At 35.5% G+C, this 16744-nt stretch overlaps 2 protein-coding genes across 2 annotated transcripts; both read right to left on the minus strand.

Moving 5' to 3' along the window:
• Positions 1-2456: 2456 nt before the first annotated feature.
• LOC145948381 (uncharacterized) lies at positions 2457-4844 on the minus strand. The gene has a single exon (XM_083058077.1). It carries the CDS (start codon positions 4842-4844, stop codon positions 2457-2459), a length of 2388 nt encoding a protein of 795 aa, XP_082914203.1.
• Positions 4845-8431: 3587 nt separating this feature from the next.
• LOC145948382 (uncharacterized) lies at positions 8432-9919 on the minus strand. The gene has a single exon (XM_083058078.1). The coding sequence runs from the start codon at positions 9917-9919 to the stop codon at positions 8432-8434; it is 1488 nt and encodes a 495-aa protein (XP_082914204.1).
• Positions 9920-16744: the final 6825 nt, after the last annotated feature.

The raw sequence follows: 16744 nt of genomic DNA on the forward strand, positions 1-16744 counted from the left end.
CTAAAAAAATAAAAGTAAAAATGAAATTAATAATTTCCTTCTATATATATATATATATATATATATATATATATATAAATATAAGGGTGCTTTCCAGCAACGACACAGTGCGACACAGAGTATCATTCTATCTTTGTTTTATTGTTGTTCACTGGTATTGAAAGAAGATAGAATGATACACTGTCGCACTGTGTCGTTGCTGGAAAGCACCCTGTGTGTGTGTGTGTGTGTGTGTATGTGTGTGTGTGTGTGTGTGTGTGTGCGCGTGCATGTATGCATGTATGTAAACACGATACAGGAATGCTTTAACAAATTTATGCACACATCAGAGCATAAAATGCAAATATATTTCGATATGTGCGTAAAATTGTGTTAAGCCATTCTTGTTGTCGTGTGAACATATAATAGACATATATAATTAATAAAATAAAAATCTACTTACTTCTTGAATCTTTGTGCTCTTTTCTTTATTACTCGGCGGCGACTTCTTTTCCTTTTCTTTCATTTTATTTCTTTGATCATGAAAAGTGTGTATTCTAACATTATTAGATTAAAGAAAATTTGAAAAAATGTATAAATCTTTAAAAAGTAAAAATATTTCTAAAAATATTTCTCTATAAAAATATTTTATTTATATTACGATCATTTTATTAATTTTAAATATATAAAGAGATATATGCATAACTAACGATAAAAATATGCCGAATATTTATTTATCATAATAAATAATACGTTATTAAAAAAAAAAAAAAAAAATTATGACAGCCCAAAGTTCTGAACCTGGGATCCCAGGATTACTATTCTTGTGTTCTGCCGCTGCACTAGCGGCACCGAGCAAAAGTGTGTCTTTCTTTAGGCCTCGTAACGAACCTGACAATTTCTCTAAACTTCGGGAAAAAAAAATTTTTTTTTACAAGGCGCATTGGACGAAAAGCTCGAACACGGAGCAACTTTTTTTCGATGTAGATTCACCATACCAAAGGAGATCAAAATCGGTGAAGAGTCAACCGCGACCTCCCCTTGTTAGTGACCTTTTGCCATTTTACTCGCTGCTGCAGGGTGTTCACGTAATCATTGAGCCATAGTTTCCAGAATCGTTCAGTCAACTGCCTCACCAGTTGCCAACGTGATAAGCGATTCTCTTTTATATTGAGGACAGAAGGCTCCGGAATCGCTTTAAGCGCTGAGCCGATCAAAAAATGACCGGGCGTGAGGGGCTCGTAGTCATCGACCGTATCGGTGAGCGGCGCGAGTGGCCTTGAATTTAGGCATGCTTCGACGTTGCATAGGAGCGTCGCGAATTCTTCGAAAGTCATTTTATGCGTACCGACTACTCGATGCAAATGATGCTTTACGCTGCGTACTCCGGCCTCCCATAAGCCACCGAAATGTGGAGCGGATGGCGGGATGAAGTGCCACGAAACCTTTTCATTAGCTGTTTGGTTTAAAAAATTCGGATCTCGCAAAGCCGCTCGAAAGGCGGCGGTCATTTCACGATCTGCTCCGACGAATGTTGTGCCGTTGTCAGAATAAATTGACTCCGGGAGTCCACGGCGCGCGCAAAATCGCGAGTAAGCGCCCAGGAAGGCGGAGGTGTGGTAACCTTCGACCAATTCTAAGTGAATCGCTCTGCTTGCCATACATACAAAAACTGCGATGTATGCTTTTCGCGACGCGATTCCGCGACCGGACATTGCGCGAATGAAGACGGGGCCTGCGTAGTCGACTCCACAATGCAGAAATGCGCGAGAGGGCGGCGAGACTCGAAATCGAGGTAAATTTCCCATAAGCTGAATCGGCGTCTTAGCTTTTTCGCGAGCGCATATAACACATCGATGGACGTTTTTTACAAGATTTCGAGCGCGCACCACCCAGAATTCCTGTCGCAATGTTGCAAGCGTTAGCTGCGTTTCAGCATGCAGCGACCTTAGATGCGCGTGTTTAATTATTAGCGTGACTAATGGATGCGAAGCTAATATGGTCGGGTACTTTCTTTGATGTGAAAACGGAGCGTTGGATAATCGCCCGCCAACGCGAATTAGTTTGTCTTCGTCAAGGAACGGATTTAGCAATACGATCGTGCTTTTTGACGAGATCGATTGTTCCTGTAATAACGCTTTCTTTTCACTTGAAAATAATTCGTCTTGAATGCGAATGAGCCAAAATATTCGAGCTTTTTGAAGTTCGTCGGCGGATAGGGCCGCCGGACTTTCGCTGACTCCCGCGCGAGATTCCGCAAGACGACGTATTCGCGAGATATATCGAAAAATATATGCCGTGATTCTAAGGAGCTTAGGCCAGGATGAATATCGCGTGGCTAAGTCCGGTGATTCGATCGCCTCAGCAAGATGCGCGGTCGCGCGAGTATTTTTTTCGAGAGAGGTTTCGCAGAATGACGGATTGATCGTCGAAGGCCATTCTGATTCAGGTAGCCGCAGCCACGATGGCCCTTGCCACTAGAGGCAATGAGAAGGTAACTGCTTCCCTTGAATTCCGCGGGAAGCACAATCGGCGGGATTTTCTCCGGTTGAGACGTGTCTCCATGAAGCGAACGGAATTCGCGACTGGATATCGGTAACGCGATTAGAAACAAACGTCTTCCATTTTGAAGGGTGTTGCATGACCCATGCGAGCACCACGCTGGAATCCGTCCAGCAATGACACGGAGCGTTATTGAGATTAAGTGAGACGCGGACGAATTCTATTAATCGGACTAATAATACGGCGGCGGATAATTCTAGTCGTGGAATACTTAACGTTTTAACCGGCGCGACCTTCGCCTTACCGATTAATAACATCGATGTTATTTGACCCGAAAGCGACGTTAAGCGAATATAAACGACTGCAGCATAGGCTGCGTTCGACGCGTCGGCAAACCCATGTAGCTCGCAATTGATGCTATCCGCTCCTCTCTGTATCCACCGATCGATTTTGAGATTATCGATGCCTGCCAACGATAATTGAATTGATTTCCATTGTTCTAAGAGAGAAAATGGAAGTTCATCGTCCCAGTCTAATTTAACTTGCCACAGTTGCTGCATAAATATTTTGGCGGAAATCGTTACAGGGGTGCTCCAACCTAACGGATCGAACAATTTCGCGATGGTGGAGAGAATCGATCGCTTAGTATTTGACGTAACGAGAGGGAGCGATACTCTAAATTGAAAAACGTCGAGCGACGGATTCCAACTGATCCCTAAAATCTTAAGTCGCTCGTCTGTTTGCAAATCTTTGTGGCAAGCTAATCCGTGATTATCCGCGGTGATATCTGTTAAGAGCTTAGATGAATTACTCGACCATTTCCTTAATTCGAATCCGCCGCGTTGCAACAAGGCGCACACTTGAGTTCGAATCAGTCGAAGTAGAGGTATATCGTCCGCTCCGAACAGAACGTCGTCGACATAGGTGTTATTTTGTAATATCGGAACGGCTAACGGAAACGATTCACCCTCGTCTTCGACGAGTTGTTTAAGTACGCGTAACGCTAAAAACGGCGCGGACGCGGTGCCGTACGTTACCGTTAAGAGTTGATATTCTTGTATAGAATCCGTCGGATTTTCGGTCCATAAGATGTGCTGATAATTGATCTCGCTTTCGTTGACAAGAATTTGGCGATACATTTTAGTTATATCCGCGGAGTAAACGTATCTATATTGTCGCCATCGTAGTATAATCGAAGGCAGATCTGCTTGTAATTTCGGACCGATAAGCATATGGTCGTTAAGCGATGTCGCATTGCTCGTTCTGCTTGACGCGTTAAACACGACTCTCAAATGCGAAGTGAGGCTGGCTTCGCGAATTATCGGATGATGCGGAATGTAAACGCATTGAGCGGAGGATTCCGCGACTCTGGCAACTTTTCGCATGTGTCCGAGCGCCTCGTACTCTTTCATGAAATTCGCGTATTCCGATTTCAATTCGGGATTAATTTTAAATCTACGATGGAGCGCTTTTAGACATCGCTCCGCAACTTGCTTAGACTCTCCGATTTCGATCGGAGGCCCCTTGATGAACGGAAGGCGGACGACATACTTGCCGTCCGAACGACGCGAGTGCGTCGCGAGAAAATGCTCCTCGCATTTTTGCTCGTCAGGACTTAACGGCGTTTTAAACGGAACTTCTTCAACTTCCCAGAACTTGCGAAGTTCCTGGTCAAGCGAAAGCGTGCTTGAACAATGTTGCACCGTTAGTGTGCGATGCGCGTCAATCGGAATCGACGTTGGGCCCGAGAATACCCAGCCGAAGATCGTTTGTTGCGCAATGGGCTGTCCTTTGCTTCCCTTATGCACTCCTTCGAGGAGTAGCTCGCTATAAAGATCGGCGCCTATGATCATGTCAATTGGATCAGTGTTCAGCGGATTTGGATCTGCGAGATTGAGACCGGCGAGATGCGGCCAATTAACATGAGATATTACTGACGACGGGGAATATGAAGTTAGCGAGTTTAATATTGACGCGGTGGTCGTAATTACAGGATGGGAATCAATAATCGGATGTAATTGAATTAACGCGGCATATCGGCAAATGCCGGCGTCGATGGATCCGACGGCGGAGATCGAGACAGGCATTCGAAAGCGGCGCAATTTTAAATTATGTCTCAGCCGATCGGTGATAAAGGTTAATTCGGAGCCCTGGTCGAGTAACGCTCTAATAACGATCGAACGACCTTCAGCTAAGCTAACCTTTACACGGGCAGTCGCTAGCAAAACGTTCGGTCGTGACGGCAACTTTGATGTTGCTTTCAATGCAATAACGGACGATTCGATCCGAGTATCCTGGTTTGATTCTAGTAATGCCGTACTTGATTTTTCATTAGAAGATGAGTTCAAGTCAGCGTGTAACATTGAATGGTTTCTTTTGGCACGTGCGATACGAATATTTGCTCTGACAAGAGGATACCGCATGCTTGGTACTCAGACAATTAACACATCGATTAGCTTGCTTGATGATTTCTAATCGCTGACTCGGACTTTTCTTTATGAATTTTGGGCATTTATTAATAAAATGTGAAGCTTTACATAGCGGACACGATAATGCCGGTGCTGTGGAGGCGGTAGCGCTTGTTAATTTTTGAGATTGTGATGTCTTTGTTGCGTTAGGAGGAACCAATTCATCTAACGCACGAGCGCGACTCGCCATAAATTTTTCAAGATCTGCGAAATTCGGAATTTTCGTATCGTCACTTCCTTTTAACTTCCAAGCCTTTCGCGTGGCGTGGTCAAGTTTATGAGATACGCTGTATACGAGTATATCGTTTAACATGTCATCAGAGGACCGGCCTAAATTTTTTAATGACGCGATCGCTCGATTTGCCTTATCTCGCAGTTCGTTCAATCAATTCAACCGCGCATTCGCGTGAAACTTGCGGTAAATGAAATAATGCAGAAAGGTGCCCTTCGATCAATCGACGCTTATTCTCATATCGAGAAACAAGAGTTTTCCACGCAATGTCGAAATTAGCGGCGGTAACAGGAATATTTTTCTTTATGAATTTTGGGCATTTATTAATAAAATGTGAAGCTTTACATAGCGGACACGATAATGCCGGTGCTGTGGAGGCGGTAGCGCTTGTTAATTTTTGAGATTGTGATGTCTTTGTTGCGTTAGGAGGAACCAATTCATCTAACGCACGAGCGCGACCGATATTGATTCGAGAGCACGACCGGTTAAGCTTGATGACAAAAAGTGCATACGCGTAAACGCTGTTAAATCTTTATTTTCTACAATAAGCGATGTGAATCGGTCTCGAAAGGTTTCCCATTCTTCATAGTTACCCGAAAACGGAGGGATTTTTATGGGCGGTAGATGAGACAGCGACAACGATGAGCTGCATGAAGCGGTTTTATGTCCTCGGTTCCCAATAAACACTCACTGGTATAAATATAGTATAATATACGTATCAATGGTTTAGGATTGGTATATAAACGATTTTTATACCGTATAATAGAATACGTTAAAATATTGTAATAAATATATATTTTTTAAACGTTTCTAATAAACATTTATCAATCTAAATGTCGTATGATATACGTATATCCAGCATATACTTTAATTGATATAAATATTACAAATAATAAATGTCATTTCTATATTATTATATTAATATATATATATATATATACATATATATATACACTTAATATATTGATTTATTATATTTACGTTTTCGAATGATCGTATAATTGCAATATATATTACAAATTTTATACCAATATAATCAAACGTTTCCAAGACGTATGTATACTTATTACTAATTTTTAACGTATATTATATATATATACTATATAATGTGATATATACACTGCGATTATACGATCGTATAATTACAGTATATATATATATATACTATATATATACTATATAATAATATACGTTAAAAATTAGTAATAAGTATATACGTCTTGGAAACGTTTGATTATATTGATATAAAATTTGTGATATATATACTGTAATTATACGATCGTATAATCGCAGTGTATATATCACAAATTTTATACCAATATAATCAAACGTTTCCAAGACGTATATACTTATTACTAATTTTTAACGTATATTATTATATAGTATATATATTAATTTTTTAAGCTAACAATAATTGCGCCGGGCCAAAGTGTGCCGTATTTACGGCACTGATTGTGAGTAGCGCGCCAAGCAGCGAGCTCGCCCCGCACTTTGCCCTCCCGCTGTTAATAAATGTTAGGTTAGGTTAGTGCCATATTATCGCTTTGTTTGTTGAGGCATAAAGATCTTTCCAGTATTCTTTGTATAAAAATCTTGACTTCAATCAAGCTTTTATTAGGCCTCGTATTGCTATAATACATTACATTAGTGGTAGGTATACATATGTTAGCCAGCGAGAAAAAATAGTCTTGTACTGTTTTCGTCACATTTATAATATCATATACATTAGGTTAGACGTAGTGTTGTTGACAAAAGTAAATCATTTTTGTCCAAGGAGACAACAAGTGTGTTTAAGACAGTTATTATATCATTTGAATACAAACGCATAAATGTAAGTATACTTAATAAAATAATATATTATTACAACCGTATATAATACAATACTATAAATCAAGGATCTCGAACCTTTGGCTCACGAGAATGTTTTGTCTAGTCTAATAAACTATACTTTTCAAATATTTATTTAATTATAGTGTTCAATTAATAAATGCATTAATAATTTTGTGATTATTCAAAGACTTATTCTAATAAATAAAGATATTGAATTAAAAAATACATTATATGCTATCCATTATTAAAAATGAATATTATTTAATTTTTAATTGTTATTTAATTAATTTATATTACAATATTGATAATAATTATAGATATATAAGTATGTTAATAATTGTAACTATAAATGTAGGTCTGAAGAAAATGTGGCCTGCTGTCCTTTAATAATTATTTGATTTTACTTTTGGTTTACAAAGGTTGGAGATCTCTGTTATAAATTATAATGCTGCAATGTTATAATGTAAATATGTTGCTCTCTTACGTTTTTCATCACATTTATCACATTTAATATTTTATAGAATATGTTTAGAATATGTTTGATAGATTTGGACAAATATAAATGAGTTTTCATTATGAATATTGATATAATCTATTGTAAATTTATATTAGTATACTCGCGTCTTTACTGTAATATTATATAATTTTTCAAAATACTAGTAATGATGATGCAATGTAAAACTAACAACATATTTTTTTATAATAAACATATAATGTCAAGGCTCTGACTATTCAAAATTAATAAAAAAACGGGCTAATAAGAGCCGAGCGCGGATAGAAGCGCGACAAAAAAAAAGGAACGAACTTATAGTTACAAAGTTAATTTATTCAAACGTTTCGGTCCCTGATTCGGGCCATCCTCAGTAAGCTGTACAAACATAAAATAAAAATAAAAGGTAAAAAATACAAAATTGAAAAAATGGCAAAAATTATTTAACAAAAAACGGTGAGGCGATGGTAAACAGAAATTTAGTATAATTATAATAAAAAGGAGGGTCAACATGAGATAAAGAATAATTAAAAATTAAAGATAGAAACAATACGTACATAAAAGAAAGAAAGAATGATTCATAAGAATCGTGCGGCAAAAAACGGCGAAGAGCCCCGCAGCCAATGTATAATCGCAACAGCGTCACCTCTCATCGTTACCAAACGGAAAGAGAACGTTTGTGAATGCATATTATTGCAAACCTGTGTTGATTAAAGAAAAATTGATCGAGCTAACAAAGAAACACGAAAGAAAGAGGCAACTTACCGATGCTAGAAAACACAGAGGCATACGGGAACGTGACATATAATCGCACTTGTTAAACGATACATCGCGACTGGTCTTTAAATGGAAAGATGAGATCGAGACAATAATATAAACACAGAACTGAGGTCAACCGAAAACAGATGATAAATGAGCGCACGCTTGGCTTTAGATATTATACATATGTTCTATCATCGGGAAATATATATGGTCTAAACACTCCGTGTCATTTTGTAAATTGATGCTATTTTTTTGTAATTTGATGTGAATCATTTCGGACACGAGTCTTTTCCCTAGAATCGGCTCCTCATCCAGGATCTCCACGCTGTTCCAATCAAACTCATGGTTTAGAAGTCTATGGTCTGTTATGACCGAGCGCTGCGTCGTGTTTCTATTGATGTGGTTGCGGTGTTCGCTTATTCTCGTTTTTAGGAAACGGCGCGTTTGACCGACATAAGAAGCGTCACAGTTATTGCAGGAGATCTTGTATACAACGTTCGTGTGAAGGTCTTTCGGCAAGCTATCTTTATGCACTTTAATAAACTTGTTAAGCTTGTTGATACCGGTATATGATATTTTTGTATCCAAATCTCGAATTGCACGACTAAATTGCTCGGAAATGCCAGGGACATACGGAATGTTAAAGAAAGTGGTTGGAAGCTGTTCTTTTTTGCTTGTGTCATTCTTACTTAGAGAAGAATTATTTTTCTCCTTAAATTTCGCGAACAGAAATTTCAATCTTTCGTTAATTGTATCAAAGATATACTGCAATGGATACCCGTTATCGAGCAAAATATTTATAACGAGTTCGAAATTCTTTCTGTGGAACCTGGGATGTGACAGGAGGAAAACTCTATCTGTGAGACAAAAAATTGTGCCTCTTTTTTGGCAAAGAGCGTGTCGTGATTCGAAACTTAGATATCTCCCGGAGAACGTCGGTTTATGGAACCAATCGAATTCCAACTTTCCATCGTTAACAATAACAGTGACGTCCAGGTAGTTAAGTCGATTATCGACGCCCTCCTCCATTGTGAACTGGAGTCTCGGATGGAAGGAATTGAAGGTCTTTAATATGTCTTTGAGCATGGAGGAGGGGGCCGCCAACGCGACATCATCGACATATCGAACATAGAAAGGAAGTGCAACCGACAAGTTCGCAAGCGCTTTGCTTTCTAGGTCCTGTAACGTTAGATCAGCAATAATCGGTGACAGCGGTGAGCCCATGGGGGTGCCAAATGTTTGTCTATAGTATACGCCATTGAAGGAGAAGTACGTAGAATCAAGCACAAACTTCACAGCCGATAGAAAATTGTCTCTTGGTATGACGCATTTCCTTTCTATGTCCGGCCACCTACTAGCGACACTGTCCATTGCTAAATCTAATGGGATGTTGGTGAATAGCGAGACAACATCAAGAGAAATTAATTTATGTTGATTATCAATGTATGCGTCTTTAAGTTTCTCTACTAATTCAAAACTGTCAGCAACGTGGCTGTCGGCTGCAGGTAGCGAGGCATGTACAGTATCGTGCAAAAATTTAGCCAAGAAATATAATGGACTGTTTTTTGAAGAGACGATTAGCCTAAGAGGGCAATCCGGCTTGTGAATTTTTGGCAATCCGTAAGCACGCGGTAATGTACTATCCGAGCAATTCATTAGCTTGTAAGATTTTTCTGAGATTCTATCCGCGCTCGGCTCTTATTAGCCCGTTTATTTATTAATATTTTTTTATGTTTCAGATTTATTAAATCTTTGTTAATTCACGCATAATGTATATTAATAGATTTTAATTTCCAAATCTGGTAACAAAAGCAATTTTTAATTTAATTTTATTCTTAATCTTTGAAAATAATTTACATTTGATATGCCTCTAGAAAAGGAAATTGTTAGTAAATGACATTTCGTCGTAAAATTGAACGTAAATTAAAAGCAGTACTTGCTGGTTACAATATTTCAAAAAATAATGATATTTCTTTTGTCTCCACGCAATTAAATCCTAAAGATTATGAAAAATTTCAAACTGTTACAAAGATAGACTCTATGTGTAAATCAGATTTCATTGATACAAAACTATTATCTGATAATGAAATTAACTATAAAAATATGTTAGGTCTTTCTAATATTAATGAAAACGAATCGAATTTTGAAAATAGTGTTAATAATAGCGATGATGTATTTATTGTAAATGAAGATGATATACTTGCGACTAGTATTGCTGATGATAACATACAAACTCATCCTTTATGTATAAGTACAAGATATACGCCTGTGCATGATCTAAACGAAAATAATTATTCTGAATGTAATGAAATCAAAAGTGCAATATTCAGTACAAATAACTTACGTAATTGGGCTCTCAGAAATAATATCACGCACTCTGTAATCGATGAACTTTTGCAAATGTTGAAACAGACATATAATTATTTACCGCTTACTGCAAGATCTCTTTTAAAGACTCCGAAACAGATGAAAATATTAAGTTTAAATAATGGTGACATGTTATTTTGGCATAGAAATAAAATGGTGACATGTTATTTTGGCATAGAAATAAAATTAAAACAAAAATTAAAACATGGTTTTAAAACAACATTAATAGATAATGTTATTCAATTAGATTTTAACATTGACGGTTTACCACTGTTTAAAAGTAGTTCAATTGAGGTTTGGCCTATATTATTACGAAGTGATGTATTAATTGATGATTCGCCGTGTATGGTAAACTTATTTTGTGGAAGTGGAAAACCTGATCCGTTGGAATTATTTTTAGAAGATTTTATACAAGAAATAAATTATCTAATATTAAATAATCTTGAATGCCAAGGCACTGTATTTAAAATAGAAATAAGAAATTTTATATGTGACGCTCCAGCGAGAGCAATGTTAAAAATGATTATGGGACATACAAGTAAGCATGGTTGCGAAAAATGTTGCATAGTAGCAAAAAGCAAAACCTTCAATAAAGGACAAAATAAATTTTCTAAGTTTCATTTAAAAAAAAAATTGTACTATCCGGTAAAAAAAGAATACGAAGAAAGAAAAAATAGTGACTTTTCATTAAATCAAATTTCTACTATTAACTGTACACATATTAAAGGTACATCTCCCTTACTTAAAATCAAAGATATAGGATTAGTGACACAATTCCCTTTAGATCCTATGCACTTAATATACTTAGGTGTTGTAAGACGAATTATAGTAAACTATTTGATAGAGGGAACACGTAAATGTAAATTATCAAAAGGAAATTTAGCTAATATGAATTGTATGATGAAACAATTACAAAAATATATATCAAATGAATTCGCTAGAAAACCTCGTAGTTTTAAAGAAGTGAAAAGATGGAAAGCTGTAGAATTCCGAAACTTCATAATATATCTTTCTCCTATTGTAATGTATAATAATTTAGACAACAAAAGATACAATCATCTCCTATTGCTACATATAGCTGTAACAATATTATGCAGCAAAACATTAATTGCTTCGTATTTACATATTGCAAAACAAGCTATAATTAAATTTGTACAGCAAGCAGCAAAAATATATGGTCCATTCTTCGTAGTATATAATGTACACTCTTTACTTCATATTTGCAAAGATGTTGAAATGTATGGCCCATTAGAAAGTTTTAGTTGCTTTCCATATGAAAATTATTTAGGTAAAATAAAAAGATTAGTTCGTGGTACCAGGCTTCCACTTCAACAAATAGCAAATCGAATTACAGAATTAGATTCTTCATCTTTAAATTGTTCCATTAATAAACTTAAATATATTCCAAAACAAATTATTGGTGAATCGCAAAATAAAAACTCATTTAAATGCTTAACTTTAATAACTAATCGTTTTAAACTTTCTGTAAAAAGACCAAACAATATTGTTTCGGTTTTTAATAGAATTGTTGAAATTAAACATATTATTTACATAGATGGGCGTTATAAATGTGTTGGAACACCGTTTAAATATATGCATGATCTGTATAACACTTTTATTCCATCTTCCAAACTAGGAATATTTTTTCTGCACGGTTGTGACTTATCAATTACATTCTTCGTAGAAGAAATAAATCATAAATGCCTACTTTTTCCGTTCAAAAATGGATATGCTGTATTTCCAATTCAGCATCAACAAGAAAATAAATAAGGTTTAATAAAGTTTTACAGATTTATGTACATTACGTAGCACTTTTCACGTGTACTTTACGTGCATATAGATAGCTGCATTCCTAAACATAAATTTTAGAGATGTACATATATAGACTGTGAGAAAAATACTTTAATTATTTTAATTGCGTGGAGAATTTCTTCTGAATTAAAAATTTTAATTTATAGAGATAATTATTATAATATAAATATAAATAAATTTAAATAATAGTTGATAAATTTTTACATTATAATTTACAGTTGCATTTTTTAAATATTAATTTTGCATATATTTCCTCAATATACCATAAAAGATATTGAATAAGGCGAAAAAAACGAGACATCCCCCTGGCTACAATAAGTGTATGCAGTGTTGCAATTTTTAAATGGAACTCAGAAGGAATGTGCAGTCGTCCCTCTCATCTGGTTAACAGATAATAATTCAGTTTGTTACTGGCCAAATACCAAATCTGATGTTAAATTTAACGCACTAGTAAAATCTAATGCAGTCTATGAATCGTCATGGAAAAAATTTGACGTTCATACTGTTCTACATACAGAAGGTAAATAAATTATTTTTGAAACATGTAAATTTATTAGACAAAGAAATCTGCAAATAATCTGCTTTAATATTTATTTGTTTGAATGTTTTAGATAATTATGATGTGGCTGAGCAGTTTATGAATAACTATATTGAACAAATTACTTCATCATCAGATAATTCAACAAATAAAAAAAAGAAATAATTGAAAAAAAGAATTTAGTTGACTTTAAAAATGATGAATTAGAAAATAGCGAATCGAGTACTACGCCAACTACAAAACGTAAGAAGAAACAAAAAGATCAGAAAATGTCATCTAAGAAACAAAAGATAATTATAAAAAGTCCGATTCCGTCTTCAGATACTGATGATACAGGCGATTTTTCAATAAGTGATACGAATTCAAATAAAAATAACAATTCGTATATTGAAAAAATAAATAACATAAAAAAGTGCACCTTTATGAAGAAAGAAAAGAATGACGATGCAAGTTTTTTGCTGCAAAGAACAATTAGCAGTAGTCCGCTTCAAAATCAATTAAAATCTATAACAAGTATGCAATCCTCATTGCAACAAAAACCTGCTGGCCCTGTCATTAAATCTATTCAATCTATTAGTGGAATAGTTAAACAATCTGCAAGACTTGGATGTCAAAATATTGAAAAAACTTTGTCTAGTAGCATGGAACCAAATAATATAGACCAGGAAAGTCAATCTGTTGCTCAGACATCTAATCATCATTCTCTTATCAAGATTCCTCGCACAAAGACTTTTGTACCATTGTCTGAAATGGAATTTCAGCGCGTCGTTCTATCATATTTACAAAGTATTGAGATTACGTATGAGCAAATTCAGTCAAAAGTGAATGCAGTTCTGCGACATATGAATTCAGCAGGAATGGCAACATGGACGAAACCTGATGGTTACCTAAACTTCCTCTTTCAACCATGGAACAATTTGAGGAAATGGAGAAATTACTAGCAGTTGAAGAAAACTTCAATTATTATGTAAGCATAAATAACAAATGTATTAGAAACTTTTAAGATACGTATTAATAAGATTCTTATAAAATCACATGTTTTATATAATATTTTATATTATAAATTATAAAACATTTCTTTCTTTTATCACAGCGCAAAAGACTAGCATCAATCGGTGGTGAAAATCAACGTTGCTGTGTAATGAGCATGTTACGATTTCTATTAACTAACGAATTAGCAACACATTTTAATTGGGCTGGACGGAAAAAGATAGCCTTTAAAGAGAAAAAGATCATGAACGTTCCCATATAACATCGGACATTCTATGAATATGCATATTTTCTCCATGATATGAAAATAATATCTTGTATGTAAAATGTTTATACATTTCATATACATGATTTGGATATACATAACAATATATAATATGTATATACATTGATGTATTTTATATGTATATATAATAAATATATGTCAAATGTCTATACATAATATGTATATGCTTTGCTGTACGTAAGATGTATATGCATTGCTGTGCATTATACGTACATACATTATGCAATCTCTAAATACATACATTGCATATACATAATATGTATATGCTTTGCTGTACGTAAGATGTATATACATTGCTGTACATTATACGTACATACATTATGCAATCTCTAAATACATACATTGCACATACATAATATGTATATGCTTTGCTGTACGTAAGATGTATATGCATTGCTGTACATTATACGTACATACATTATGCAATCTTTAAATACATACATTGCATATACATAATATGTATATGCTTTGCTGTACGTAAGATGTATATACATTGCTGTACATTATACGTACATACATTATGCAGTCTCTAAATACATACATTGCACATACATAATACATATATACTTTGCTGTACGTAAGATGTATATACTTAAATTACAATTTGTAATTATCAAGAGATCTCTCTCTCTCTCTCTCTCTCTCTCTCTCTCTCTCTCTCTCTCTCTCTCTCTCTCTCTCTCTCTCTCTCTCTCTCTCTCTCTCTCTCTCTCTCTCTCTCTCTCTCTCTCTCTCTCTCTCTCTCTCTCTCTCTCTCTCTCTTTTCGAAAAGAGGAAAGACGTGTTAAAGATCGCTCCTCAAAAGTGAACCTTTTAAACAGTGATATAGTCGCGAGGGATATAAAAAGTTTCTCAAGGCATGGTGAGAAGTTACAAGTATTAGCCATGAGCATTATCTAGCCGAAAAGCTCTTAAATATAGGCGTGAGAAGTGCATCACATACTCAGGATACCAAGACTTTTGTAGCGGTTACGGGCAAGCAAAGTTGGCATGACAGATAAAGTGAGATAGAGGTGACTGTCTTGTTATGTTTGTATTGTCTGGTATACACTACCAACATGAACAATGAATATGCAGAATATAGATGTTCGGCATGTAAAAAAGATATAAAGTGTCAAGTGGTGTCATGTAAAGGCTGTTACCACGAACATCGTAATAAGCTGTTTTATCATCCAGGATGTGTTAGCAAACATAAAATCTATGATAAAAACGAAGAGTTAGTATTGTGTCAGGGTCCATTTGATAGATTTCAATTAGAGATGAAGAAAGCCTCGGCTGTGACGGGAAGCAGCAAGGACAGCAAAGACAGACGAGGATCTCAAGGATCTACAGGCTCTAATACAAGCACGCTCACATCAACAGGCAGTAGAACTAAAGGATCGGGAGCGAGTAAGTCACTGAATATCGATGCTAAAGTAGACTTGCTCGTAAGAGCTATAAAAGAGATAAAAGATGAAATGATATGTAAAAACGAGATTAAAAACTTTATGAAGGAAATATTACATGAAGAAATGACTAATATAAAGCGAGAAATGGATGAGATTAAAAATTATATACAAGAAACACTTAGTGAAACGGCAAAAGAACATCCAAAAAGAAAATTTTCGGAGGTAGTACAGGAAAAGAAGAACGAAAATATTATAATCATTAAACCTAGGAAGCAGCAAGAGAGTGAAGCCACCAAGAAAGTCATGAAAGAAAAAGTAGACATAAAAAACCTGGCAGTAGGAGTTACAAAACTTAGAAATGGAAATAATGGCTCAGTTATTCTTGGATGCGAGAATATGGAGGAGATGAGAAAATTGAAAGACACGGTGCAAGTTAAACTTGGTGAGGATTACAGAGTCACCGAACCAAAGCTGATAAATCCAAAACTAAAAATCATAAATGTAGGCGATGAAGAAATCAGTCTAGACGAGGACAATTTTGTGAACACAATTATAAAGCAGAATGAGATTAATGGAAATAGAACAGGTTTTTATATGAAAATGATTAAGAAAATTATTAAAGAAGATAGAGATGCTAAGCAACCGAAAGGAAGAAGGAGAGAAGGCGGATCGGTGCTGATTGAGGTGGACAAAATAACTCATGAGTTGATATTGAAAAAGGAGAAACTAAATGTAGGATGGAGAAAGTGTTTAGTATATGAACACTTTAATGTTAAAAGATGTTACAAATGCTGGGGTTACAATCACATCGCGCGTAATTGTAATAAGCAAGATACATGTTACAAATGTGCAGGTATGCATAAATCAAGCGAATGTACTGCACTAAATAAGAGATGTATAAATTGTATGTACAAAAACGAGAAATATAAGCTTAGAATAAATGAGGAACATGATACATTGAGTCCGGAATGTCCAACCTTTATAAAAGCATTAAAAGAAGAAAAAAAAAGAACTGGCTGGAGTACTGCTGAATAGCAATTAAAAATAAGAGAAGAGTCATTTCTATACACGAATAGTACTCTGCGTTGATACCACTGCTT

This window comes from Prenolepis imparis, unplaced genomic scaffold, assembly GCF_030444845.1.
Source record: "Prenolepis imparis isolate NDT839.2.m4 unplaced genomic scaffold, iyPreImpa1.0 SCAF_360, whole genome shotgun sequence".
Taxonomy (NCBI): domain Eukaryota; kingdom Metazoa; phylum Arthropoda; class Insecta; order Hymenoptera; family Formicidae; genus Prenolepis; species Prenolepis imparis.